Here is a 27,182-nt window from a genome sequence, read left to right on the forward strand (position 1 = left end):
GATCACAGGGATGTAAATTAAATCACTTTCACCCTGTTTATAACTCTAAATATGCTCCCTCTTACCTGCAATAACACAAACACGTGTAGAAATTTGATTGCTTATGCCCTTGGATGGCAATCAGTCATCCTTGAGTAACATAGTGCCACATCTGTGGAACACTATACATGGTTAAAGGGTTGAACAAAGAGTGGACCGAGTGCGAACCGAAGGCCTTCAAGTGATCCATATCATCAGAATCACTCAGCACGGCCCACCATCTTTGTTTCTAATTATCCCACACTATGTTTTTATCAACTTAATTTATCTCGTGTTTTTGTATTTATTTCTTATGTATCATTAAAGATTTTGTATTTTTATATATAAGTGCCTACAAAGTCCATTTTTCACTCCTCCCTCTATTCAACACAAACACATGACCTTCAGACTGATAGACTGGGTAGCAACTGCTATTGCGTTCCCACCATAAGCAAAGGTCAGTCTTTTTGGTTCCCCCCGCTTATTAGCAATGGTTTCATTAGAATGTGCTCTCTGTCATTCAGGCTTTTAACTCTATGCTGCCATCTACTGGCGATTTAACAGAAATGCCATGAGTTTTACTTTCTCGATTAGCAAAACTACAATCCTTTTTTATGGGGTACCTGATTTTGACATCCCACACTCTCCCCCACAAAATTTTTATTTTGCCCCCGACATACGCAGATTTTATTATAAGAACCATTCCTTTCCCCATCTCAAAATAATCATAGGGAACCAAGGTTAAGTATTAATCCAATTACTGGAGGAACCATCCTCCCTGTGACATCTACTCCCAGTTCTGCCCTACAGGGACCTTAGCGCTAGTTTGCATTACATGTGGGGGTTTCTATTATGGTAGCGTGTGGGGGGGGTTTTGGACCTTATGTTGTGGTACCTTGGCTCCTGTTGCTTTGCCATATGTTCCAGCCAAACTATATATGTTACAAATGATGAATAAAGTATGCACTTGTATTTAATGGATTTGATTAAATTGTTAAATAATTCTTGTTCTATCCCTTCAGAGCCACTCGCTGAGACGGTCATGTCACAAATCCCCAGACGAAGCCAACGATTGGCAAAACTAGTTTGGTAGACCTGACCAATGGCCTGTATCTCTATGTCTTGCTCCCACGTTTCTATTGCTCTGTTTACATGTTTGAACCAATTTGTATCTTCTTGTAACCAATAAATCTTTTTTATTTTTATATATCTATTGTGTTTTGGTTTCTATTTGCTGGCACCGCAGCACCCCTTTTCTACTCCCAGTTATGTCACAGCTTCCCACTAGGTCCAGAGCGCTCATGTACCTGGTGAGATATTGTTGCATATAGCCAACTAATTAGTAAACCTCTACAACACAGGTTTGTGTAGGTTATTGAGAAGATGAGGTTTGATGGGGAAACTAGGAGACACTTTATTACTTCTGTCCTTTTTCCAATAAGGTGGAATACCCATGGTACGTTACCAATACAGTACAGCATAACCACATAATACTCTCTCTACCTTTTTGTTGTCGGCCGACTTTACATATCTGCAGTGAGAGTGCAAGACATTTCCCTTTGTTAACTACAGAAAATAATACCTAACACATTCCACATAAGTAAACAATTCTAACATAGCAACCGTTATTACTTTGCAAACTTGTTATTTTTTCAACACTCAATAACATTTTGATTGTAAAAAAAAAAGGAATGAGAGCAGTTTTAAATTAGTTAGTACAAACCTGGAATTCCACTTTAATGTGTACTGAATAGTAAATTGGACTTACAGTTTCAGCGTGATCACGGTCCCTGTCTTTCACGGCATGTCTGGCTTGTTGGATGTTCATTTTGGCTCACACACTGAATTATCTGTTGTAAGTTGGCTTTGAGGTGGACTTCATGTGCTGGCAATGAATATGCTAAAGGATAGAGAGAGAAAATTGAGCAGAGAGATTAGCTAATTAGTCTGCTGCTCCTTCAGCCTCCAATCAAATACTGAAGGTAGAAAACAACCACTGCATTTCTTAACTGTACCATAGGAAGTGATGTCATTATTGTAGCTGTACTATCTGGCAGGGCTAGGTAGGTCTCAAAATTGAATAGACAGAAATGTACCGTATTTATTGGTGTATAACACGCACAGGCGTATAACACACACCATAACTTTAAGAGGGAAGTTTCAGGGAAAAAACCTTCCACAGCCCCCTGCGTATAACACGCAGGCACAGTTTACACTCTATTTTCAGGGTAAAAAAGTGAGTGTTATACGCCAATAAATACAGTAAATCCTTAGGCAGGCAAACCAGCTTCCATATACTGTACGCAGTAAAGCTCATCGGTGTAATTAGATGTTTGCTTGAAGTTAAAGAATATGAATACCCAACATTTCATATACCTTACATGTGCCTGCTGTATCTTCATCTCTTTGTATTGCTTCCTTTGTATAAAATTCCTGATGTTCCTGCCAGAACCTCTGCTTTCCTATCAAAACTAACCACACTGGGCAGGAAAGCACAGTGTGCTTAGAACTCAGCTTGCTCTCCTCTAATGATCAGACTTGTCCTGAACCCCCCTCCCCTCCACAGCCATTCACTGGGAAGATCAGTGTGCTGCTGTTTCTCCTCCACAGCTCTCTGAGAGCCTTATGTAACTGATAACAGAGGGTATATATACATTTATAAAAAAGGAAAAAATAGGTATTTATCATTTTTTTTTTCATATTTATACACAAATGTTTTGCCTTTCAGTTCTATTTTAAACAGAATAACTTGTTTTACGAGGTGAGGGTTTACATATACTTTTAAGTTTTAATTAAAATGTACACAAAAAATCAATAAAGCCATGATAATGTTGGGTATAGATACTATTACACAGTTAATATTCCTCTAATATTTTGTGTGGACGTTGACAGGTTTAACCACAAACTGGCTTCTTTTCTGTTTCTTGAGAGTGACAGTGGTGAGACCATCCAAGTTCCACCCAACTGCTGCAGCAATTTCAAATAAGCATAATAGAAAGATTTAGGTCTGTAAAGTGAAACCCTGGTTATGGTATTGCAGTTTGTGAAAGAGAGGCAAAAACACTTGCAAATTTTTTTATATTTCATTTTTTAAGTGTTTCTTCAAGCCAGAAGTTTGGAATGTTGAATGAAAATAGTTTAGAGGCATGTCTGTAATTAGTTATTTTTTTTTACACAATTAAACAATTGGATGAACATTTTCTAAGAGTGGAAATTCCATACTTTTTGCCAGGGGTTGTAGAAGTATAAGGCTCCATTCACATATATGCGAATTAGATGCGTTTTGAACCAAAACCGGCAGCGGCAGTGCGAACTGTTGTGAATTCAAAAAGAGTCCTGTGCGTTTTCTGATAATTGCGGTATGGTTCAGATGCAAATTCCAGGCTCATTGCCTTCTATTGGAACACATCTGAATCGCACATCTGATATGATTTGAACACAAATTTGATCCAAGAAAAAAAAGGCGTGGTCTAGTATATATTTGAGGGGAACCCTAAGCCATAATTTTTTTTTAAATTAGCGTGGGGTCCCCTCCAAAATCCATACCAGAACCATATCCGAGCGTGAAGCCTGGCAGGCCAGGAAAGGGGGGGTGAGCGAGTGCCCTCCCTCCTGAACCATACCAGACCCCATGCCCTCATGTTGCTTTGGGGCAGGGGGGGCCTGTCCCCCCTGCCCCAAAGCACCTTGTCCTCATGTTGATCGGGACAAAGGCCTCTTCCCCACAACCCTGGTCGTTGGTTGTGGAGATCTGCGGGCAGGGATCTTATCGAGATCTGGAAGCCACCTTTAACAAGGGGGCCCCAAGATCCCACTCCCCCTATGTGAATGAGTATAGGGTACATTGTACCCCTACTGATTCACCCAAAAAAGTGTCAAAAAGAAATAAAAACACATAGACGGTTTATAACAAGTCCTTTATTTAAAAAAATAAAAACAATGTCCCCCCAGTGTAGATCCATCGTCAATCTGGACGACCTGCCGCTACTGCCGACCCGAAAAAAGAAAGAAAAAAAGCTTCTGGTTGTCTGCCGCCTGACAGTTCTTAAATAGCTAAGGGGCTTGGGCCACCCAGGGGTGTCACCTGGTGGCACCAGGTGATGTCGCCAGGGTGAGCAGAAATGCAGGTCCTTTGGCAAGTAAAAAAAGGCTCTTATATCTGTATCACATCTGTGTATGTAGCTGTTTGATTGGAGTTCAGCTTTAGGAAGATAGATGCAAAGGGGTCTGGGTAGATGAAAGGACGGCAGTGGGAATATAAACCATGTGTAGATAATTTTTATACAGAGAACTGAATTCTGCTGACCATTTTCTGTAGCCACACATTGCAGTAAATGTCATTATGTGTGAAAAGGCTGTGCATGAAAGTGACAATGTCGTATACATTGTGTGACAGGCCTCTTACCCTCCACAACATTGGATTTTACAATGTGATTTAGTCCTGGGGCTTTATTTTTTAAAGTAGAAGCTTTATTTTATTCAGTGTTACTTAAAGATACAGTGAATTATATATGTACTGTCGCTTAAGACTTTAACAACATAAGATGATTCCTATTTGTATACAGACAAAACAACACCAAATAAACAAGCAATCATCAATGGCAAATGTTTTGCTCCGACAGGGGTTGGACAACAGAAATGGAAACACTACATGATTTGCAGGTGTGAAAGTGACGGCAGGTTTTGTGTTGAAAGCGGAAGTGATGTAATATTCTATTGCTTCCGCTGTGTAATGAGACACGTAGCTAAGGTGGGAAGCGTCACTTTTACCATTCACTGCTTGCGTTGCTAGTCATTTCAGAGCTTTCTGAGTTTCAAAAAGGGCAAATGCCACTTAGATGATGCCTCTATGAGTAAAGTCGCAAATTTATTTGCGATGTCGCGAGGTACAGTATCCAAGGTTATGACGGCATGTACAGCTTCTGGGAAAACGCTGTCTGATAAGCATAAGCTTAATCGACATGGTCAACTGTCAGAAAGAGACAAAATGACATTGCGCAGGATTGTTACCTGGATTTTTGAATGAGGAGTGGTATCAGATTCCATTATCCACCATCCAAGATTTATATTTGTCAATTTCCAGGAAAATTCAGGCCGTCTTGGATGCCAAAGGTGGTCCAACACCAGATTAGGCAACAATTTCATTTTTTTAACCATACAGTACTTGTTTCCACAATTTTGTCCAACCCCTTTATATGTCCTACTATGGACATCACACTGTCACCTCTTTTATTTGCTTTAGCATTATAGCCATTGTCAATATTCATTAGAGATTCCCCATATATTGTAGGCTTCTAGAGAGGTGACATAGATTAGAAACTATGAAAAGAATCAACTCATGTAAGGGAGAATGTGGTTGCCATCATCCCAATTGTAATGAAAAAACCCTCTAAAGGCGGGATTTTTAAGGCAACAAAATTAAACTTAAAAAATTATAAAAAGTATAATTTATTACAAAGTATAAATACAATACAATTACAATTTAAAATGTCATGATGTACAGAATAAAAATATGCATGATTATCAAAATAGAAATATGACAATGATACTGTTCGTCACCGATTATATGTCACCAGACCGACTGATGAAACGTTAGGTGGGATCATTCACCTTTTTCGTAAAATGAAAAAGGGTTAAAACTGCCCGCAAAGCACCGCTACAGCGGCGTTTTGCCGGCGTTACGGCGACGCTGCCCATTGATTTCATTGATTTCAATGGGCAGGGGCGCATTAGGAGCGGTGAGTTCACCGCTACTAATGTGCTCCAAAGAAGCTGCTGGCAGGACTTTTTCTGACGCCCTGCCAGCGCACCGCTCCAGTGTGAAAGCCCTCAGGCTTTCACACTGGAGTGAATGGAGCAGCTGTTTTAGGACGTTTGCAGGCGCTATTTTTAACACTATAGCAGTGTGAAAGGGGTCTAAGTATGAGGAACTCTGTCATATACTGTTGATGTTGGTCGTGCCCCCAGGACATCCCTGTTGGGAGCAAGCTGTGTCCAGGTGGGGGCAAGACCAACCATCTATATCAAGTATTGATGAGTTTTATTTCATTTAAATGTTATTATTTTTAGAAATAACAAGAACAATAGGCAGTTGCATAGCCAAGAATACTATGCAAAAATATGAACAAGTGCAGGAGGAGTTTCTCTCCACCGATACGTAACATTAAACAATGATATAGAAATGAAGGACCATTGGTCCTGAACAATATCATGTTGTTAGATAATCAATTGTCAGAGCCCTGCCTGGAGATGCAATGTGCCTTGTTTTGATAAAAAGGCCTTTTGGTAGGGGCTCTTAAACAAGCAAGAGCAGTATAGTCATCCATAGCAGTGGTCATCAACCCTGTCCTCAGGGCCCACTAATAGGCCAGGTATGCAAGATAACTGAAATACATCACAGGTGATATAATTTGCTGCTCAGTGATGCAGTATTCTAGTCTGCATCTCCCCAAGGTAATACATAAAATCTTGCCTGTTAGTGGGTCCTGAGGACAGGGTTGATGACCACTGGTCCATAGGACTAAAGAACAGGGTACTGCTCTTGCTCAAGGGCAAAAAAGGGAAACAATGTTTAGGAGGAGAGGCTCAGGAGAGACAAATAAAAAAGTTAGAGCTAAACAGAGAAGAGAAGGAACAAGGGAAGGAGGAGGAGGCCATCTCTGTCCTGGAGGTTCACTATGATGAATATACTGACTCTTACTGTTGGATTACAGTTCTAGAAAGCATGTAGGTGGTAAATAATCTAACCAGGGCTGCCAAGTGCCTAAAAATGTATTGTGTGTATCAGTTAGCCTCTCATTCACCAGGGTACCATGCACCCAACTTTTTTACCTCATCGAAGTTGAGAATCGGCATCTTCCACGCTTTTGCAATCGTCTACTTCGTGGCCAAAAATATAAGAGGGAAGGTCAAGAGTTAATAACTGTGGGTGATGTGCTGATGGAGAAAGTACTGTAAATGTACAGTTGTTAGGTGGGGGCCAGATAGGCTTCTCTCAAAAGATGAGTTTTCAGGGATCGTCTGAAAGTGGATAAAGTAGGAGAAAGTCAGATAGATTGGGGTAGACATTCCAGAGGATGGGAGAGGCTCTGGTTAAGTCCTGAAGACTAGCATGGGAGGAGGTGACAAGGGAATTAGAGAGTTTTCAGGGATCGTCTGAAAGTGGACAAAGTAGGAGAAAGTCAGACAGATTGGGGTAGAGCATTCCAGAGGATGGGAGAGGCTCTGGTTAAGTCCAGAAGATGAGCATGGGAGGAGGTGACAAGGGAATTAGAAAGCAGGAGGTCTTGGGTGGAGCGAAGAGAATGATTAGGTTGCTATTTTAAGAACTTTATCAAAATGTTTAAGCCAAAATCTTGGATTATGATAAAGAAATCAGTTGAAAAAGGTAGAAAAACTTGGTGATGCCTCCTTTCCATGGAGACAAAAAATGGTTTAAATTCCTTTTGAAGCTAATCTTATCAGTTTATCATGCTAATAGTATATCTTCTCTAACAAGGATTAAATTGGGGTCCTTATGATATTATTTCAGTCACAAAGATGTTTATTCATCCAATCATGTGCTAGCTTGTAATGCTGAAGCATTACACGCAGCCTCCAGGGCCAATAAGAAGAAACAGTTGTGTGAAGTAACGTGCCTGAGATCCACCAGGAAGCTGAAGTAGCCAGTTGCACAACAGGACACCAAGGTTGTATACATACAAAAGCATTCTGAATGCAATATTAAGATGTGGGCAGGCACCTGGAGGTGTCTGTTTTTTAAATTGGGGGCCTGTTTTTCAGGTGAAAACTTCCACAGGTGCACTGATGTACAATACAATATGCAAGTGCAGTGAAATAATATGCAGTAATGTATAGTGATTAAAGAATATGTAGACCCAACATTTCATATTTCTGATATGTAACTGCTGCACCATGTACTTGTATGAGAAAGTTTCCTGTTTTCTTTGTATTGCTTCCTTTGTGTGGAATCCCTGGTGTTCCTGCCAGTCCCTCTGCTCTCCTATCGAAACCTGACCACGCTAAGCAGGAGAGCACAACGTGGTCAGTTCTCTAGCTGTGCCGAGAACTCAGCGTGCTCTATGCCAATGACCAGACTTGTCCTGAAATGACCCCCCCCCCCCCCAAAAGCCAGACAGAAATATAACCAGAAAGTCCATGAAAGGTGTACTGATGATTTGTTTCTCTTAATTCTTTGATCAATTGTATATAACTAGAAATTATTTTGCACCAATGTTATGTTACATACACCATATTGTCAAAAGTATTGGGACACCTGCCTTTACATGCGCATGAACTTTAATGACATCCGAGTATTTTAGGGTTCAATATTGAGTTGGCCCACCCTTTGCAGCTATAACAGCTTCAGCTCTTCTGGGAAGGCCGTCCACAAGGTTTAGGAGTGTGTCTATGGGAATGTTTGACCATTCTTCCAGAAGTGCATTTGTGAGGTTGATACTCAATATTGAACTCTACGGACTAAGACTGGGATACCATTAAAGTTCATGTGTGTGTAAAGGCAGGCGTCCCAATACATTTGACAATATTGTGTATTTTTACTGAATGCATTCACAAAGAGCTCCCATGAACAAGAAAAGAGCAAGTAAAGTAACATTTCTAGTTTTGTTTAAAGGGGTTGTAAAGGTAAATGTTTTTTCACCTTAATGCATCCTATGCATTAAGGTGAAAAAACATCTGACAGCACCGCCCCCACCCCCCCTCCCCCGAGCGCCCGTTTTACTTACCTCACCTCTCGAAAGTCCAGCGCGCGTTCCTGTCATCCTGTTCGGTTCCCAGCCTGGTCGTTGATTGGCTAGGTGGGACGGATTGATAGCAGCGCAGCCATTGGCTGGCGCTGCTGTCAATCACATCCAATGACGCGGCGCGCCGGGTGATACAGTCGGCAGCTATGGCCGCCGCTGTATCACGAGAGCGCGCTCGCAAGAGCTTTCCACCATGCGAGGGAGCTCGCATGAAGGTGGAAAGCTTTTGCGAGGAGGAGCCGAGACAGCTGCCGAGGGACCCCAGAAGACAGGGTTCGGGGACACTCTGTGCAAAACAAGCTGCACAGTGGAGGTAAGTATAACATGTTTGTTATTTTACCCCAAAAACATTCTTGCCTTTAGTGTTCCTTTAATATAAGAAACCCATAGCAAACAAAGCTGACCCAATCTTTTTTTTTCCCCTCAATCAAAATTTTTATTGAGAGTTGACAAGTATAACAGTGTGACAAAAATGACACACATCAAAGACATATTATAATCTTATGTTACTTTACAAAAAGTAGTGATCTAATATATTTGTTTAAAATTGAAAAGGGTTAAAACACATAGGGGTTGATTTACTAAAGGAAAATAGACTGTGCACTTTGCAAAGTGCAATTGCACTCTACAGGTGCAGTTTCTCCAGAGCTTAGTTAATTAGTTAAATCTTCCTTTTGTAAAGAATACCCAATAACATGCTAGGAAAAAAAAAAACAGCATTTTTGCTTGCACGTGATTGGATGATGGAAATCAGCAGAGCTCTCCCTTATTTACTAAGCTCTGGAGCAACTGCACATTGCAAAGTGCACAGTCTATTTGCCTTTAGTAAATCAACCCCATAATGTCTTATTCTGTGTGTTCCAATCTTGGTTGGATATTGGCAGAGTAAATTCTGACTGGTTGCCATTGGTAACTGAACTTAGCGCTATTTAGGCTAAATGAGGCCAATCTTCTGTAAATTTTCTGCAAGTCAAATTGCACAATGAAATAAAAAATCAAAGTCCAAATTAGATGACTGCCTCTAGGTGAGCTGAAATCTGGGCACAGCCCCGTAGTATTTTTCCAAATAATTCTGGTATATCTCAAAAACCTGTATATAATGACAATGAAAACAACTGTCATAGTTCAATTTTTAGAAGATATTCCTTGCTGTGAATTGAATATATAATGACAAAGAAATTTCTTTTACAAATTGCAAGGATGCTAATGTAGAAGCATTAACAATGTCTCCCACCCGCTGGAAAATCATTTTCAAAAGTGAAAGGGTGGGGGGCTGATTTTTCTGTTCTGGATATAAATCAATTACAAATGGTTTCTGCTCAGCCTGGGGAGACAGAAGATCAGCATGACAAATAAGGGAATTTCTGAGCCCCCCTTCCAAGGCTTTCCGCTGAGAAGAAGAAAATGTTATTAAGTCACATATATTTGTAGCTAAGATTTAAAGTGCTTCCATTAGAAAGGCAGTTGATTGAAAGAGTGTGTGAGGCTTGGACATATAGTGCACCTCCATCCCTCCTACTCTGCAGGAGTTCAGCATAGCTAGCTCTCCTTGGCTAATCCCAGCAGATAGCTGGGAGGAGCAGGTCTGGGACGCTGCCATGTGGTGAATGTTCAGTGCTCAGTATATTTTCTTGCACTCCTTCCATTCTGTACACGGATAAGTCGCTGCTATTACAATTTTTTTTTTCCTCCCTGCGTTCGCCAATTCAGGACTTTCTTGGCTTGTAGAAAGCAAAAAAAGGCACTGCACTATTATCTCCAGACAGGGACCAGGAGAGTGACAGGTACTGGCACAAAAGGCAGAGAAAACTTGGTTCCTGGGCTGACACATGGAGGTAATTATGCTGCTTGCATTCCACACTCTGTGATGCTTCCCCCCATGCAGGGCTATCTGCCATTCCTGTAAGGAGCCAATGCACAGCACTTCACCTCCAACTCTGCCCCAACTCACCAGCCCACAAATTCCTCTGGACTTATGAACAAAGATGCAAACGCTTCTCGCCTTCTTTCTGGGTGAGTTACTTTTTTTTCTTCTTCATTTGCTGGTTGTCAGTGTTCTGTTAAAGGTGTGACAGACAATGACTGATTCTGTGCTGCTAAGCTGAGAGCAGTTACCTGTTGGATTTGAAAGAAAACCCTTTCCTTTCTCTTACAGCAAAACAGATTTTTTTTTCTTTTGTGTGTGCATTGTTTCATTACTGTGTGTATTTAATTCTGTATTTCTATATCTATTTTTCAATCTGGCTTCAGCAGTCAAAATGTTACTGTAACCCATGAGCCTCGAGGTTCCCCCTACAGATGTAAATGGTTGCTTTGTAAAGGTTAATGGCTGCATCTGGAATAGGCAGATCATGCATAAATGGTGGTGTGGAATTAAAGTTAAGAGAAAAGGATATTTGTGTGTCTCGGATTGAGGAGGTGCTGCTGCTGCTGCTGCTGCTGCTGGTCTAGGCACACAAGTATTCTTCAGGTTAATAGAGAAGGCTATTGTTTGCCTGGAACAGGCGCCTGCAACGGCACATATTGGAAACAGATGTGCTGGAAGGGGAGGCTGGAGAAGGAAGGAGGGAGGGAGAGATGGAGAGAATAAAAGTGTTCGGAAGGAAGAACAATGAAACTGAGCTTACCAGAGAATCTGTAAAAAAAGGGAACACAATGCATGAGGACAATGGGGGTTCATCCTGACATTTTACAGTCTGCTGTGATTTGTATGGTGGCAGCAAGACAAGCAGAACATCTAATATTCAAGCTGTGGTGTCACCGGTTTGCTTTCCCCAATTTGATATCTTCTGGAAAAAGATGACACGAGTACACAAGCTGTGGGGTCACCGGTTTGCTTTTGCCCAATTTAATATCTTCTGGAAAAACATGACATTGAGTACACAAGCTGTGGGGTCACCGGTTTGCTTTCCCCAATTTGATATCTTCTGGAAAAACATGACATTAAGTACACAAGCTGTGGGGTGACCAATTTGCTTTTCCCAATTTGATATCTTCTGGAAAAACATGACATTGAGTACACAAGCTGTGGGGTCACCGTTTTGCTTTCCCCAATTTGATATCTTCTGGAAAAACATGACATTAAGTACACAAGCTGTGGGGTGACCAATTTGCTTTCCCCAATTTGATATCTTCTGGAAAAACATGACATTGAGTACACAAGCTGTGGGGTCACCGGTTTGCTTTCCCCAATTTGATATCTTCTGGAAAAACATGACATTGAGTACACAAGCTGTGGGGTGACCAATTTGCTTTCCCCAATTTGATATCTTCTGGAAAAACATGACATTGAGTACACAAGCTGTGGGGTGACCAATTTGCTTTCCCCAATTTGATATCTTCTGGAAAAACATGACATTGAGTACACAAGCTGTGGGGTCACCGGTTTGCTTTCCCCAATTTGATATCTTCTGGAAAAACATGACATTAAGTACACAAGCTGTGGGGTGACCAATTTGCTTTCCCCAATTTGATATCTTCTGGAAAAACATGACATTGAGTACACAAGCTGTGGGGTCACCGTTTTGCTTTCCCCAATTTGATATCTTCTGGAAAAACATGACATTGAGTACACAAGCTTTGGGGTCACCCGTTTGCTTTCCCCAATTTTGATATCTTCTGTAGAAACATGACATTGAGTAAACAGTGTAATCAGACAGAAGCCCCAGGTCACAATCACATCGGAGGAGCTAATGTCTGAGATGTCTATTGGAACAAAGCCTGATACCTAAAGATTTGACACATGGTCTACACAATATTTCCTTTTACATTCACATACAATAAAAAAAAAAAAAAAAGCCTATGTATATCTCTGATGAAATAAGCCTAAAAATTAACCAACAAAAAAAACAAGATTGCCACCTCCTTCACCTTGTGAATGGCAGATAAAGGTGTAAAGAACAGATCATGGTCTCCTGTCACCAGGAACAGATCAGTTTCTATACATTGATGGGATTCATTGTGTACCCAGATCTCCGTACATGTGCCAGTCAGAACAAGCGGAGGGGGATGGTTCAAACATCATTCACAATATTTATGAGATGTGCTGGTGGAGAGAAGCCTCTGAGCTCAGTTTAATGGGTAGGGTTCTAATGAAAATTTAAAATCTGCCATTACTTTTTTTTTTTTTATGAAGTTTATGGTCTGAAAAGCAAAATGGATAAAAAAAATTTAATAAAACAGCTCAAGTCTGATTAGTTTAGAAGAAACAAAGTACATTTGGTAATGAGACCTTTATGCAGAAAAATAATTGCTGGTGTTCTCCTAAACTTTGTTTTCATTGCCTACTTGCCACAAGGCTTTTATTTATCAAACAAGGTGTCAAGATGTCATGATTTACTACGCCTGCCACCCCGTATCTGTGTGGTGTAAAAACACTGCCAATTATTGGTAATCACTGTTATAGGGAATGACAGATAGCTATGGGCTTCTTGAACCCTGACAATCTCAAATGAAACCCCAGGTTCTTCTCAGTGCTCCACAGCTATTAATAGTGTGTATGTAGTGCTCTGAAGTATTTGTTCACACTGTAATAAAACACAATATATTACAATGTAACTATGCATATTTTATATGTTTATGATTTATTTATTTACTGCCAACTTAGTACTCTCAATGCTAATTTTGTGATAAATTTGTAAGGGGAGTGGTCACATCTGTGATTTTCTAGAAAAAAAGAAAACATTTGCAGTGATGTGAACCCTGGACTGCGATTTCAATTCGGTCTCATAGAAAGCTGTGGAGCTGAAATTTGTACCGCACTAAAATCGCACAGGACCCTTTTTTTAACCAAATAAAATTCACGCCCCATATATGTGAACATCTTTCACCGGAAATACTGCTTTTTTTTTTATATGACATGTGAATCTATGCTTTTTGGATCGCACCTGATCCACATAGAATTCACATAAGTGTGAACCGAGGCTCCGGCTGGGTTCACACTTATGCGATGCGGGAATCAGCGCAATTCCTGTGCGGGTTCCCGCATTGCATGACACTCGCAGGCAGTTCACACCGCCCTCTGCGAGGGCAGTGCAAATTGTCAAATGGTACAGGAATCGGATCGCATTGTGTGTGTACAGTGTGGACCAAAAAGAGGGTCCTGCACCATTTTGGTACGAATACGACGCGATTTCAGCCATACAGTTTGTATGGCTGAATTTGTTTTGCACAGACATCGCATGTGATATGCACAGCAATGCGGTGCGTATCACATGCGATGTCTGTGTTCGCACCAGTGTGAACATAGCCGGAAACTGCACATGCTAAGGAGAACTCGCGTTGCAATGTAAAACAAAAATCGGAATGGGAATTTGCACCGTGCACTGTTTTAAATTCGCACTTAATTCGCACTGCATCAGTGAGAACCAGGGCTGAAGTTACACAAGGCATAAGGTAGGAATACAATGCAAACATGCTTTGGAGTTAATCATGTATTAAATGCAAGTGAAACCTTTCTTCCTCTGACCCATCCAGCTTTCAGGTTAAGTATTTTCAATATGGTATATCCAAATTAGGAAAGACATGTAGTTTTTTCAAAAGCTACCATGATCTCCACCGAGAAGGTTTCAATGCCTTCTGTACATTAAAGTCTCCACCAATACATTTGGATGGAACATATGTGCTATAATGGCCTGTAATGCACCTGTCATGATATTCTAAAACATACATATTACATGCTCCATTACCATTAATATGATAGAGGTATTGGTTCTATATGAAGAAATATTGCAACATAAGCCAATAAAAGTAACAGCAGGGATGTAAAAAAGAAAGCATCATAAAACCTGCCACCTTTACAGTTCTGCTCCTAAGTAATTTCTGCATTGTAATTAATGTAAAGTTCAGTGGAGAACAATGGAACCCAGGCAGTGCTGGCTTTTTCAATGTGCAACCGGGGCTGTAACACAAGGACCTATCCTATGAGTGGGGGAATCACTGCTGGATTTTCTTAACAAATTAAAATATAAAAAAAATAATATTAGAACATAATAATAATAAAACCATTTCTGGTTAGAAAAAAAGAAAAATTCATAATTAAAAAAAAAAACATAATAACCTCCACTTTTTAGTTTAGCAACCTCTTCCATGCCTCCTCATCTTACTCATTTTGTAAATACCACTTTATTTCCCCTGAGATCTTGTTACAGAAAATCAGAAGTCGGCAGTATGCAGCCATTATGTTTTTCAGGTACTGATTTCAGTGATATGGTGAAATTCCTGTTACAAAGTTGGGTTAAAATGGTTGTAAACCCTTACAGACCACTTTTACTTACAGGTAAGCCTAGATTAAGGCTTACCTGTAGGTGCAACAAATATCTCCAAAACCTAAAAGGTTTAGGAGATATTTGCAGAAAGGACATGCGCCGTAGACATCGGCACAGGCACACTGAGCGTGCCGTATTCCAACGGCAATCGTGACTGGTGGCTCCCGTGCGATGACGTCATTGTGGCACCGGCCAGTCACAGCGCTGAAGCCATGATACCCTGAAGTCACTCTGGGAGAGATGGCGGTGATGGAGGAGGGGAACGAGGACCGCTGCAGGGGCTTCGATCTCAGGTAAGTAATTCATAATGCGCTAGTATGTTAGAGAGGGTTTACTTCCCCTTTAAGGAGGTGTTCTATCAACTTCTTTTCTGGACCATGGCACCAATCAGGCAATGAAGATTTAATGATTCTAGTAGTAGCAAATTACCATGGCAACACTGCATCGTGCTGGTCACAGGTGTAGAAATGTAATAAGGAAATGAGAGGTCAGGACAGCATTCAATGCACAAGGCCACTTTTCTAGACTTAACTGCTAATGGTAAAGGAAAGATAGTGAGATTTCTTTTTACTGGGAGTAGGGGGCACCAATCATTTTACACAGGGTTCTACATAACCAGACCTGGCCTGAGGGGCAAACATACCAAACCGATCAACAGATACTCTTGCCCCCCTTCACAAAAATGTATTCTCTCTTTTACATTATTAAAGGAGTCAAGGAGATATTAAAGAAAAACAATTGAGAATTCTAGAGACAATGAGAAATGTTCCTCTAGATACAATTTTTAGTCCCTTTTAATATCAATCTATAAATATAATATAAGTATAAACCTCTTTTTTTCTTTTGGGTAAAAAAAAAAACTGAGATTTTAATATCACATGAAATACTTTTGTATTGTACTGTACACCATTGTACTTTTGTTGCAAGTGTCCAACAAATTGCAACAAACAGTTCCAATTTGTTGGACAATTGCAACAAAAGTACAACGGTGACCGAGTATTTAATGCAATATTAAAATCTCTCTTTTTTTACCCAAAATACTTATCTGCTCTATGCAAGTGGTCATTGCACAGAATGACCCCCTACCTTCTATTATTTAGGTCCCTCGAAGGCACTATCTGCTCCTCCTCTCCTGAGTGTTCCCTAAAAAGCAAGCCATGTCTCCCTCCTTCCTTACTGGCGGAGCCAATGGTTCCCACTGCTTTTAATCTGTCCTGTGAGAGCAGGGAGAGGCCAGCACTCCCAACGGGCAAGGGCAGAAGGGGGCCAGGGGGGCAACAAACACCTATCAGGTAATGCGTTAAGTAATTAGTGCCAACCTCTGAAAATTTGTGCAAAGAAAAAAATTGCCATTAATGACAAAACAATTTATGGTTATGGTTGCCAGTGCAGATATGGGCATGGATGATGGGCCTAGCCTGGTTATTATTGTAAGCAGCTTGATTTCTTTCCTTCAGCTTTCATAAATCAGGCTGAATGTATTATAAACACCATATATCTATAATATTTATGGCTGAGACGTCAAATTGGCCTGGTGTGTCATGTCATCACGACATTAGGAACATATAGTGTGCGGCCATCTTTCGGGTTGGAAACTTCTTTATGAGAATTCCAATTCTGTTTTATATCCACGAATGGGTGTTTTATGTATTAATAAATTAATAAGAAACATATTGCGCTATGAAGGGGCTGTATTTGCTTTATTGAGATTTGTGACTTGGATGATTGGGGATAGAGTACTGAAAACTCCTCTGCACGATTATTTGGAGACTGGAAGGAATATACCTGAAGAACTAACTGAGAGGGGGGACCATGGTTGGAGCCGTTTTTTGAGATCACCAATGTGTGTTTGACCCTCTGTGATGGGCTGGTCTATTGCTTCTGGTAAGAGGCTGTGAATGTTCTTGGTGGTAATTTAAACTCAGGATCTCAATTCCCATTTCACCCTGCTGAGGACCGAGTGTTTTTTGGTTTTGGTTTACATTTGGGACTTTCACTCATTTATTCCACTAAAGCCTGAGTGTCTTCTTTGGAATTAAAAAAAATAATTTAATGTGTATTCTAGTTTAGGAGGAAATCGCTGCATTTTTACAGTTTTTATGCTTTGTTTGTGACCAACAAATTGTATTAGCAGCTTAGGTGGTCTAAGAGCAGATTTTATGTTGTTATTGTATGTAAAATGATCTGGTGGAATTTGGGGGTGTACACCTCTGCTGTAGGTTGAATAAGGCATTAAAATCTTTATGACTATCTACTTTCAAGGGAATTCCTTTATTATGCGTGAACCGGAATATTCGGTCAGCCTGTTTTTGACAACCCTGCTTTATCTTAATGCATGAAAGTCAGGTGCTGCATGGAAGCCAGACTGTCCTCAGAGGGCCACGGGGACCTTAGTGGGACACCACAAGAAAATCTTGGGCTATATGTCTAGATCATTATGTACAAAACTTTCATTCAGAAAGAACAGCCGGAAGAAGTCCTCATAGTGATGAAACCGGTTGGGTTAAGGAGCTGTTTCCTGCTATTGCATTCCCGTGTACAGTATCTGGATGTTTTTATGGCGGCCGCCTATGTTGTATACAACGCTGGTTTTTATCTGAACATATGTAAGTGCAATACCTTTTATTAAATTAGTCTTTCGGGATTTTACACTATCTGGCTTCTCCTTCATTTGCATGGTTAAATTTAATCGTGGAATGAATAGAGCATGGTCTGATTATCCAGTGAAAGTTCTTAATTTGTTCTGAGGACACATCTCCAGCTGATGACCCCTTCAAAGGTTATTACATCAAACCAGTTTGACCCCCTGTAATAAAGGGTCCAGGCTCTCTGGCAACAGTCTATATTGCTTGAGGTGGCGGTATATGCACGAGGAAGAGGGTCTTCTGGATTCATCTGCAATTTCACGGATTTGTGTTTTTTGAGTTTTTCTACAGTTGGACTATTTTCTATCAATGCTTTATGAGCAATTTTATGTTTAGCGCAAAATATATATTAAATAAATAGAAGTCTTATGATGATATGAGAAAAATACCACTAATTGTATTTATGGTTCAATAAATGCTTGTAAATAAGAAAACTATGTTTTTTAATCTCATAAATAAGGGGAAAAACTCTGAACGAAGAGTTCATTTAATCTATAGGATTTTCAAAACCTTGCTTAGAAAGTGCAGTGCTACAATGCTAAATCTGGAATCATGGCTTAGAAAAGGGCAGTGTTACTGTACAATGCTAAATTGCCATCTTGAGTTGATTTAATTCCTCCAGTCCTGTGGTGTTCTGTTTTCCCCAGCCCTGCCTAGAAAGCTTTGGTTTCTATGATTTTCTACTTTTCTACTAGCAGGACAGTCAGGGGTTAAGGCAGAATGTTGTTGTTTCATTACGGAACACTGTAAATCCTCAAGATGCTTTTAGTTTGGTCTGGTTTGATTCAGGGGAAAGGTATGTCTCCTTATACTTTGCAGAGAGTTACGTTTTTCCTTCTGACCTCATTAGAAGTTTCAGATGTTATTTTCAGCTGTGAAATGTGTATTGGGCTGTGGTTTTGGCCCATGTACTTTTGTTCCAAAGGTTCTTTGTGTAGTTAGGCAACAGCCGACATCGGTCAGATGGATGAGAATTTCGGGTAAATATAAACAGCTGTGCCAGCAACCTGTCAAGTTCATGCAGAGGACCCAACCCTGTATCAAATAAAATCTACATACCTTGCAATTCTATATAAACTAAAATTATGGTAGATGGATTTAAACACGTGTTTGAGTTTACACCCGGGTCCATTTGGTTTCAACAAACAGAATGCAATAAATTTGCAACTAAACAGAAAGGAACACATGTAAATGGATATAAACGGACACACATCTGTTTACATCTGGCTGGTAATAGGGATTACATGAGTCTGTTTTTCCATCAGAAAATGGAGGAAAAAAGGAAAGGATTCAAAACAGACCTGGATGTCAGATATGTGCCATTCATTTCTGCTTCGATTTAACTATGGGATGGAATAGGGATGCATCAACGGAATGGAATGGTAGCACCCGTGTAAACAGGGCCTTAGAATAGTGCCTTGCAATCTACTGCTTTTAGTAGATAAACAAACCTGTATGTGAATGACAAAAAAAGAAACCCAAACAAAACAGTATTGTGTAAATATATATATATTTGTCATCTTTGCTTTGTTATAAATCCATACAAAATGTCTAGGAATGTAGGGACTGGTATATGTTGTAGTGCTTATTCTGAAATCAGAATAAGCATCAGAAACAGCACTACACATAGAGCTCTTCTCAGGGCTCTTCTCGGGTCCCTCACCGGCACTCCTGGCCCCTCCCTCCTGTCCCCACAGCAAGCAGCTTGCTATGGGGGTACCCGAGCCGCAGTTCCGTGTGTCCATTCAGGCACGGAGCTGCGGCTCCACCCTGCCATTCTCCCTCTTGATTGGCTAACTGACTTTGATTGACTGTGGGGGGAGCCAATGGCACCGCTGCTGTGTCTCAGCCAATTAGGAGGGAGAGTCCCGGACAGCCGAGGCACCCGTGCACATCGCTGGAGGAGGATCGGGCTCAGGTACGTATTAGGGGGGTTGATGGGGGCTGCTGCACAGAGAAGGTTTTTTATCTTAATGCATATGCATTAAGATGAAAAACCTTCTGCCTTTACAACCACATTAAGCTGGCAATAGATGGAGCAATTTTATTTTCTGCGACTGCTTTTCTTTCCTTCAATTGAGCAAATTGCTTGACTCGCCCATTCACATAGTCAGAGTTGATGGTGGAAACCCTCCTGCAAACCTATTGTGTTCTCCCTGTGGGGGGAGCCGTCCCTGCCAATAGAACACAGTGATTACTGCTAATGGCCAAATGCGCCAAACTCAAGCACATCACAAACATAGTGTAAAGACATATCATGTGTATCACAGATTATTCTCAAATAGGATTTAAAGGGATTGTAAAGGAATTTTTTTTTTCATAATAAGCATCCTTTACCTGCAGACATTCCTCTTTTCACTTCCTCATTGTTCGTTTTTGCTCATAAGTTGCTCTATTTCTTCTCTGTTCTGTTCACTTCCTGCTTGTCTGATTTTACTGACCACCGTGAAGGGAGGCTTTACTGCGGTGGTCAGTAACGTGCTCACCCCCTCCTGGGAACTACATCTGTGTGGCAGGACGCTCTCTACGTGTTAGAGACTTCAAGGAGGTGTGAATTACTGGGCGTGCCGCAATTCATACTGGGAAATATAGTTCTTACATGAACGAGCGATGCAAACCAGGAAGTGAATGAGAGAACAGAAACTAGAACGCCGGAGGTGATATAGATGAAGGAATTTAATAGGTATTTACTCGTTTTTTTAACAGAATCATTACACTATTCTGTCTGTCTACCTTGCAGACATTAATTTTAGGCAAATTTTGTTTTTCCTTTACAACTCCTTTAATTGAAGCTGTGGCCAAAAAAGGAAACCAGAGGGCAAGGTCACCAGTATTGCATGTAGGCTCCTTACAGCTGATCTTTTCCATTATAGACATTCCTTGATTTGATTTGTTCTGCACTGTGTCTCATTGTGGAGATACTGATAGATTTGTGTTAGTGCTGGAATGGTAAGGATGAACCCCCACCTCCTTCAATTTTAGCAATAATGTGTAGTGGTATCAGGAAGTAAAGTGCTTTGCAGCCTTGATTAGGGCTGGAGTAGGGCTAAGTGTCTGTGGAACTTGATTGCAGCGAGGGCAGCCGACTTGATCTCCAGATCAATTGGCACGACCTTACTGATATCAGGTCACACTGACACCCAACCCTAATCGGGGCTAAAAATATCTTTACTTACCAGTACTATTACACATTATTGCTGAAGCCGTAAACAAGTGGGAGTGCAGTTCCCCCAAAACGTGTTAGCTGTATATGATATTCTCATACTACTAAACAATTCAAACAAACTTCCAAGTGAGATGTCTTTTTTTTTACTAGGCACTCCAAACCACATACCCATGTTTCCTTCATTGTAGAGGTAGTAAGCTTTGCTAGCTCATATCAGAACTGATCCCCTGACTGGTGAAGTAATGGTTAAGAATTAGCAAGAGAGGTTGAAAAGGATTAGATTAAGGCCTCGTACACACGACCGAGAAACTCGACAGAATCCATCAAGAAACTTGATGGGAGAGCTTTTTTGCCGAGGAAAACGGTCGTGTGTATGTTTTTCATCGAGGAAACTGACGAGGAACTCGACGAGAAAAAAAGAGAACAAGTTCTCTTTTTCCTCGACGGGAGTCTCAATTTCCTCGTCGTGTTCCTCGTCGGGCTGGTTTTTGACGAGAAACTCGAGCGTGTGTATGCTAAGAACCCCACGCATGCTCAGAATAAAGTATGAGACGGGAGTAAAAGTAGCATTTGTAATGGAGATAACACATTTTTCACGCTGTAACAGACTGAAAAGTGCAAATCGTCTCTTAACAAACTTTTACTTAACACGCAGTAACATGAGATTAGCAAAAGCAGCCCCCAGGATTGTGCCAGTGGAATCAAACTTCCCCTGTGTTGTACGTCACCGCGTTTGAGAACGAGGAGATTTTGTCTTGACCGTGTGTACGCAAAGCAAGCTTGTCGAGTTCCTCGACTAGCCTAACAAGGAACTCGTCGAGGAAAACAATGTGTCTTTTCCGACGAGTTCCTCGGTCGTGTGTACGAGGCCTAAGAAGACAAAAAGTAAAAACAGGAAGATTCCTGCACTGCAGGTTATCAGGTACAGCTTCCTCTCCAGCAAGAAGAACAGTGAGCAGCATGGTAATGACATCATCAAATGTGACCTCAAATCTAGTGGGCCTTGCAGTCAGAGAAACATAGAGAAGTCTTACTGTGCTTGTGCCAGTGCTTTAGATCTGCGGTCTCCAAACTGTGATCCTGGGGCCAGATGTGGCCCTTTCCTTGCTTCTATCCGGCCCTCAAGGCCTTATTCCTGCCACTGCCACCAACAATGGGGAACTATTTCTTCCACTGAAAGTAACAATGGGACACACTTCTTGCCACTGACACCAACAATGGGGCACTATTTTTTCCACTGACAGTAACAATGGGGCATTCTTCTTGCCACTGACACCAACAATGGGACACTATTCTTTCCACTGATACCAACAATGGGGCACTATTCCTCCCAGTGACACCAACTATTTCTCCCCCTAATACCAAAGATTGGGCATTGTTTATTCCCTTTGGGCACAGTCCGGCCCGCCTAAAGTCTGAAGGACAGTAAACTGGCCCTTTCCTTAGAAGGTGTCGAGACCACTGCCTTAGATGATCTCACACTGCATAAATACCATTCATTTTCAGGAGAAATTCAAGACAAAGGGTACTTGAGGTGATTGTAGCCATAGTATTGTGTTGTCATGAATACAATTTCCAGATGTTCCCTATAATATAAGGTAGTAAATCTTCACTTTTTGACCTTAAGTGATCCTGAATGCACCAGAACTTGTGTTCTTGTAGATGTAGTTGGCATGCCTATATTCTGATGCCTGTGTGCACAAGTCCTTATTCATAAAGCACATTACATTCTGGATCTGATGTTTGAGAAATGAGTAGCTAGTAATAGAAACTTCACTTAAATTCCCACTAATCTATTCAATATTACAGGATGCCCTTTTATCCTTTGTTGTAGCAATGCATTTGGGTTGATGGAACAAATCAAATAAATGCACAAAATATTTTGGACTACTACACTAAAACTAAAGCATGGAATTTATTTCAGCAAACTGGAGACCGATATCTCTAGAATAAGAGCTCATAAATACCAGGGGACATCTCTCCTTATACAGTTTTATGTGGTTTGTGGAGATCCTTATCAGGTTCTATTTGAAGTAACAGGCAGTGGATCACAACAGGCCCCAGTAACTGGAATTGATAATTTGGTTCCCTCATGTTGAAGACTTATTCTTGTCTTCAAGCAAATCTTTCCACTAAGAAGAAAGCTGTTTTATCATGATTAAATCTCAGCGAGCTGGCATTCATCCACTGAATGAGCTCAGCCTATCACTGATTGAGAACCGATAATGGTATATGCTCATAATCAAGTGTTGGCCGGGATATTCTCTGCAGTGCTGTTCGTATGCAAGCAACCAGCTTGTGAATTTTAAGTACTATCGCCCATTATTGTCTACCATTATATTTTGTCAACCAATTACAAACTTAATTGAACCATACTAAAGAAAAACAAAACCCTCCTATCCTTTACAGCCAAGGAAGCTGCCCTTTTAGCCTCTGTTTGATCAGCAGTAACCGTGACGTTGCACATATGATCAAGTATGACACCAGCTATTTGATGGCTTGATAGTTCAGTTGAGGGCACAAGCAACTGTGACATTTATCATTACCAGTATGCAGGCCCGGACTGGGACAAAAAATAGGCCCGGGCATTTTAGACTGAGCACCCCGGGGGGGCGGGGGGGGGTTCACGCGGCGGGGGTTAATGATGGGATGCCCGCACAGAGAGAGAGACTGCTCCACATTTGTGGCACAGAGAGAGAAATCACTCCACATTGCTGGAACAGAGAGACATTTCCCATTGTTGTACTGAAGTCAGTTGATAGATCGGAGTCTGTATAACCAGTCTGCACATTGATAGATTGAAATTTCTGCTGAACTGGCAGAATTTCAATCTATTTATGATGGCCTAAGTCCACCAGTCTCTGAGTTTAATAATATCCTCAAATCTTCTGAAAGGGGTTCTCAACTTAGGTTTAGAAATTCACTTTGAACTCCACCTTATTTCCAGAACTCTCATTATGTATTAGATGTGCAAAGAATAAGGTGAGAGAACATCTAATACCTATAAAGAGTAATGAAAATAAGGTGGAGTACAAAGTGAAATATCTGGAGGGACCGGCTGAGGTTAAAACAGGCAGGGAGGAAATTAGGCATCACCTCCTTACTGTCTGTCAAATGCCTCTGAAAAGTGACATGAGAATTGATAACTTTTCAGTGGAGTATCTGTGAGTGCAAGCCTTTTGGCTCACACTGGTGCTCAACATTTTTTTGGGGGGGAAGCAATCAAACTGAACAAAAACAGCAAATGCAGCCACTGTGCCCCATCAAATGCAGCCACTGTGCCCCATTATATGCAGCCACTGTGCCCTATTAAATGCAGACACTGTGCCCATCAAATGCAGCCACTTTGTCCCATCAAATGCAGCCGTTGTGCCCCATCAAATGCAGCCACTGTGCCCATCAAATGCAGCCACTGTGCCCATCAAATGCAGCCGTTGTGCCCCATCAAATGCAGCCACTGTGCCCCATCAAATGCAGCCACTGTGCCACATCAAATGCAGCCATTGTGTCACATCAAATGCAGCCACTGTGCCCCATCAAATGCAGCCACTGTGCCCCATCAAATGCAGCCACTGTGCCCCATCAAATGCAGCCACTGTGCCCCATCAAATGCAGCCACTGTGCCCCATCAAATGCAGCCACTGTGCCCCATCAAATGCAGCCACTGTGCCCCATCAAATGCAGCCACTGTGCCCCATCAAATGCAGCCACTGTGCCCCGTCAAATGCAGCCACTGTGCCCCATCAAATGCAGCCACTTTGTCCCATCAAATGCAGCCACTGTGCCCCATCAAATGCAGTCACTTTGTCCCATCAAATGCAGCCACTGTGACACACCCTCCACCCACTTGCTGTCTGACCGACACTTACCCCATCTTAGTGGCCGGTCAAGCATGAATCTATCCATTTTACATATGGGGGTGGCATAATGGAGGGGGCAGTGCCCGTGTGCCCTTAATGGACAGGCCGCCACTGTGGCGGTTTTCCATAGCCCCAGTCCCTCAGACTTCTAATTAGAAATTGTGCGTTTTTGCTGCATTTTTTGGAATTGCACCACATATGCGGCATGCAGGACTTTTTGTGCACTTTCAGGACATGCAGCAAAAATGTACAACCTAATAGAAGTCTATGGGACTGGAGGGTAACATGCCAGAACACCAGCACTGCAGCTAAACTGCAGCTTGCCAGTGTGAACCCACATCATAACATCTAGGAGGGCAAGAAACTGTCACAGGCTGCTGTAATATAACACTTAATATGCAGAGAAGGGGAGAGAGAGCAGGAAAGGAGGGAGGAGAAGCTTACTTGTTGTCACTTACTTGGATGGGACATAATGGACAGTCCCAGGAGGGGCTCACTTGTTTTTTTTTCTAAGGCTGTGGATGCCGAGCTGACTGCTTTGTTTTAACTTTCCCGCCCACAAATCTTCTTCACGGACAACACAGGGCTGCCAGGAGTGTGGGCGGGGAAAGAAAGAGCAGCTCCACCCAGCCTCTGATAGAGCTTTGTGTGGAGGAGGCAGGGGCTGGGCATATCTAAGGCCCCATGCACACGAGACGCTGGTAAACTCGAGTTCAGAGGCATTTGGGCATTTTTTTCAACTGCCCCTGAACACATTTAATGTTATCCTATGTGTCCATGCACACATTCACGTTTTTTGGGTTTATGCTCGTTTTTTCAGAAGCAAAATTTTGGGTTCAGACGCAAAAGTTTTCGCGTTTCAGACGCAAATCGCGGCAAAACGCGGTACCGGCGTTTTGCCGCGATTTCGTTTATAGGCGTTTTTAAAGGTGACCTATTTTTTTACATTAGAAATCTCAAAAATGATGGCAAATTATGAAAAAAACATTAAAAAATGAAATTGCTTGCATTGCATTGTGGACAATCCACAACTTGTGGCAGGTGACGTGGCCAGGTAACGTGGCCAGTGGACAATCCACAACTTGTGGCAGGTGACGTGGCCAGGTGATTTGGCAAGTGGATAATCCACTTGTGGCAGGTGACGTGACAAGTGGACAATCCACAACTTGTGGCAGGTGACATGGCCAGTTGACGTGGCAGGTGACGTGGCCAGGTGATGTGGCAGGTGACGTGGCAGGTGTCGCGGCCAGGTGACATGGCAAGTGGACAATCCACAACTTGTGGCAGGTGACATGGCCAGTTGACGTGGCAGGTGACGTGGCCAGGTGATGTGGCAGGTGACGTGGCCAGGTGACGTGGCCAGTGGACAATCCACAACTTGTGGCAGGTGGCGTGGCCAGGTGACATGGCAGATCACGTGGCAAGTGGACAATACACAACTAGAGGCAGGTGACGTGGCAAGTGGACAATCCACAACTTGTGGCAGGTGACGTGGCCAGTTGACGTGGCAGGTGACGTGGCCAGTGGACATTCCACAACTTGTGGCAGGTGACGTGGCCAGGTGATGTGGCAGGTGACGTGGCAGGTGATGTGGCCAGGTGACATGGCAAGTGGACAATCCACAACTTGTGGCAGGTGACGTGGCTAGGTGACGTGGCCAGTGGACAATCAACAACTTGTGGCAGGTGGCGTGGCCAGGTGACATGGCAGATCACGTGGCAAGTGGACAATACACAACTTGAGGCAGGTGACGTGGCAAGTGGACAATCCACAACTTGTGGCAGGTGATGTGGCCAGTTGACGTGGCCAGTGGACATTCCACAACTTGTGGCAGGTGACGTGGCCAGGTGATGTGGCAGGTGACGTGGCCAGGTGACATGGCAAGTGGACAATCCACAACTTGTGGCAGGTGACGTGGCCATGTGACGTGGCCAGTGGACAATCCACAACTTGTGGCAGGTGGCGTGGCCAGGTGACATGGCAGATCACTTGGCAAGTGGACAATACACAACTTGAGGCAGGTGACGTGGCCAGTTGATGTGGCGTGTGACGTGGCCAGTGGACATTCCACAACTTGTGGCAGGTGACGTGGCCAGTTGACGTGGCAGGTGACGTGGCCAGTGGACATTCCACAACTTGTGGCAGGTGACGTGGCCAGGTGATGTGGCAGGTGATGTGGCCAGGTGACGTGGCAGGTGAGGTGGCCAGGTGACATGGCAAGTGGACAATCCACAACTTGTGGCAGGTGACGTGGCTAGGTGACGTGGCCAGTGGACAATCCACAACTTGTGGCAGGTGGCGTGGCCAGGTGACTTGGCAGATGACATGGCAAGTGGACAATACACAACTTGAAGCAGGTGACGTGGCAAGTGGACAATCCACAACTTGTGGTAGGTGACGTGGCCAGGTGATGTGGCAGGTGACGTGGCCAGGTCACGTGGCCAGTGGACAATCCACAACTTGTG

At 42.3% G+C, this 27,182-nt stretch overlaps 1 protein-coding gene and 1 long non-coding RNA gene across 2 annotated transcripts in view; one reads left to right on the top strand and one right to left on the bottom strand.

The window, feature by feature from the left end:
• Positions 1-1,752: 1,752 nt before the first annotated feature.
• Positions 1,753-27,182, bottom strand: part of LOC120915680 — an 84,832-nt gene continuing 59,402 nt past the window's right edge. Inside the window, exon 3 of the long non-coding RNA XR_005743901.1 lies at positions 1,753-1,918. This is a non-coding gene — a long non-coding RNA (uncharacterized LOC120915680). The remainder of the gene's footprint in view (positions 1,919-27,182) is intronic.
• The window catches only part of LOC120915679 (CXADR like membrane protein), a 119,323-nt gene continuing 102,385 nt past the window's right edge, over positions 10,245-27,182 (top strand). The window contains exon 1 of the mRNA XM_040326387.1: positions 10,245-10,793. Within this exon, the coding sequence (XP_040182321.1) occupies positions 10,766-10,793 (28 nt within the window). The 5' untranslated portion in view covers positions 10,245-10,765. The remainder of the gene's footprint in view (positions 10,794-27,182) is intronic.

The sequence above is a fragment of the Rana temporaria genome, chromosome 10, assembly GCF_905171775.1.
Source record: "Rana temporaria chromosome 10, aRanTem1.1, whole genome shotgun sequence".
Lineage (NCBI taxonomy): Eukaryota > Metazoa > Chordata > Amphibia > Anura > Ranidae > Rana > Rana temporaria.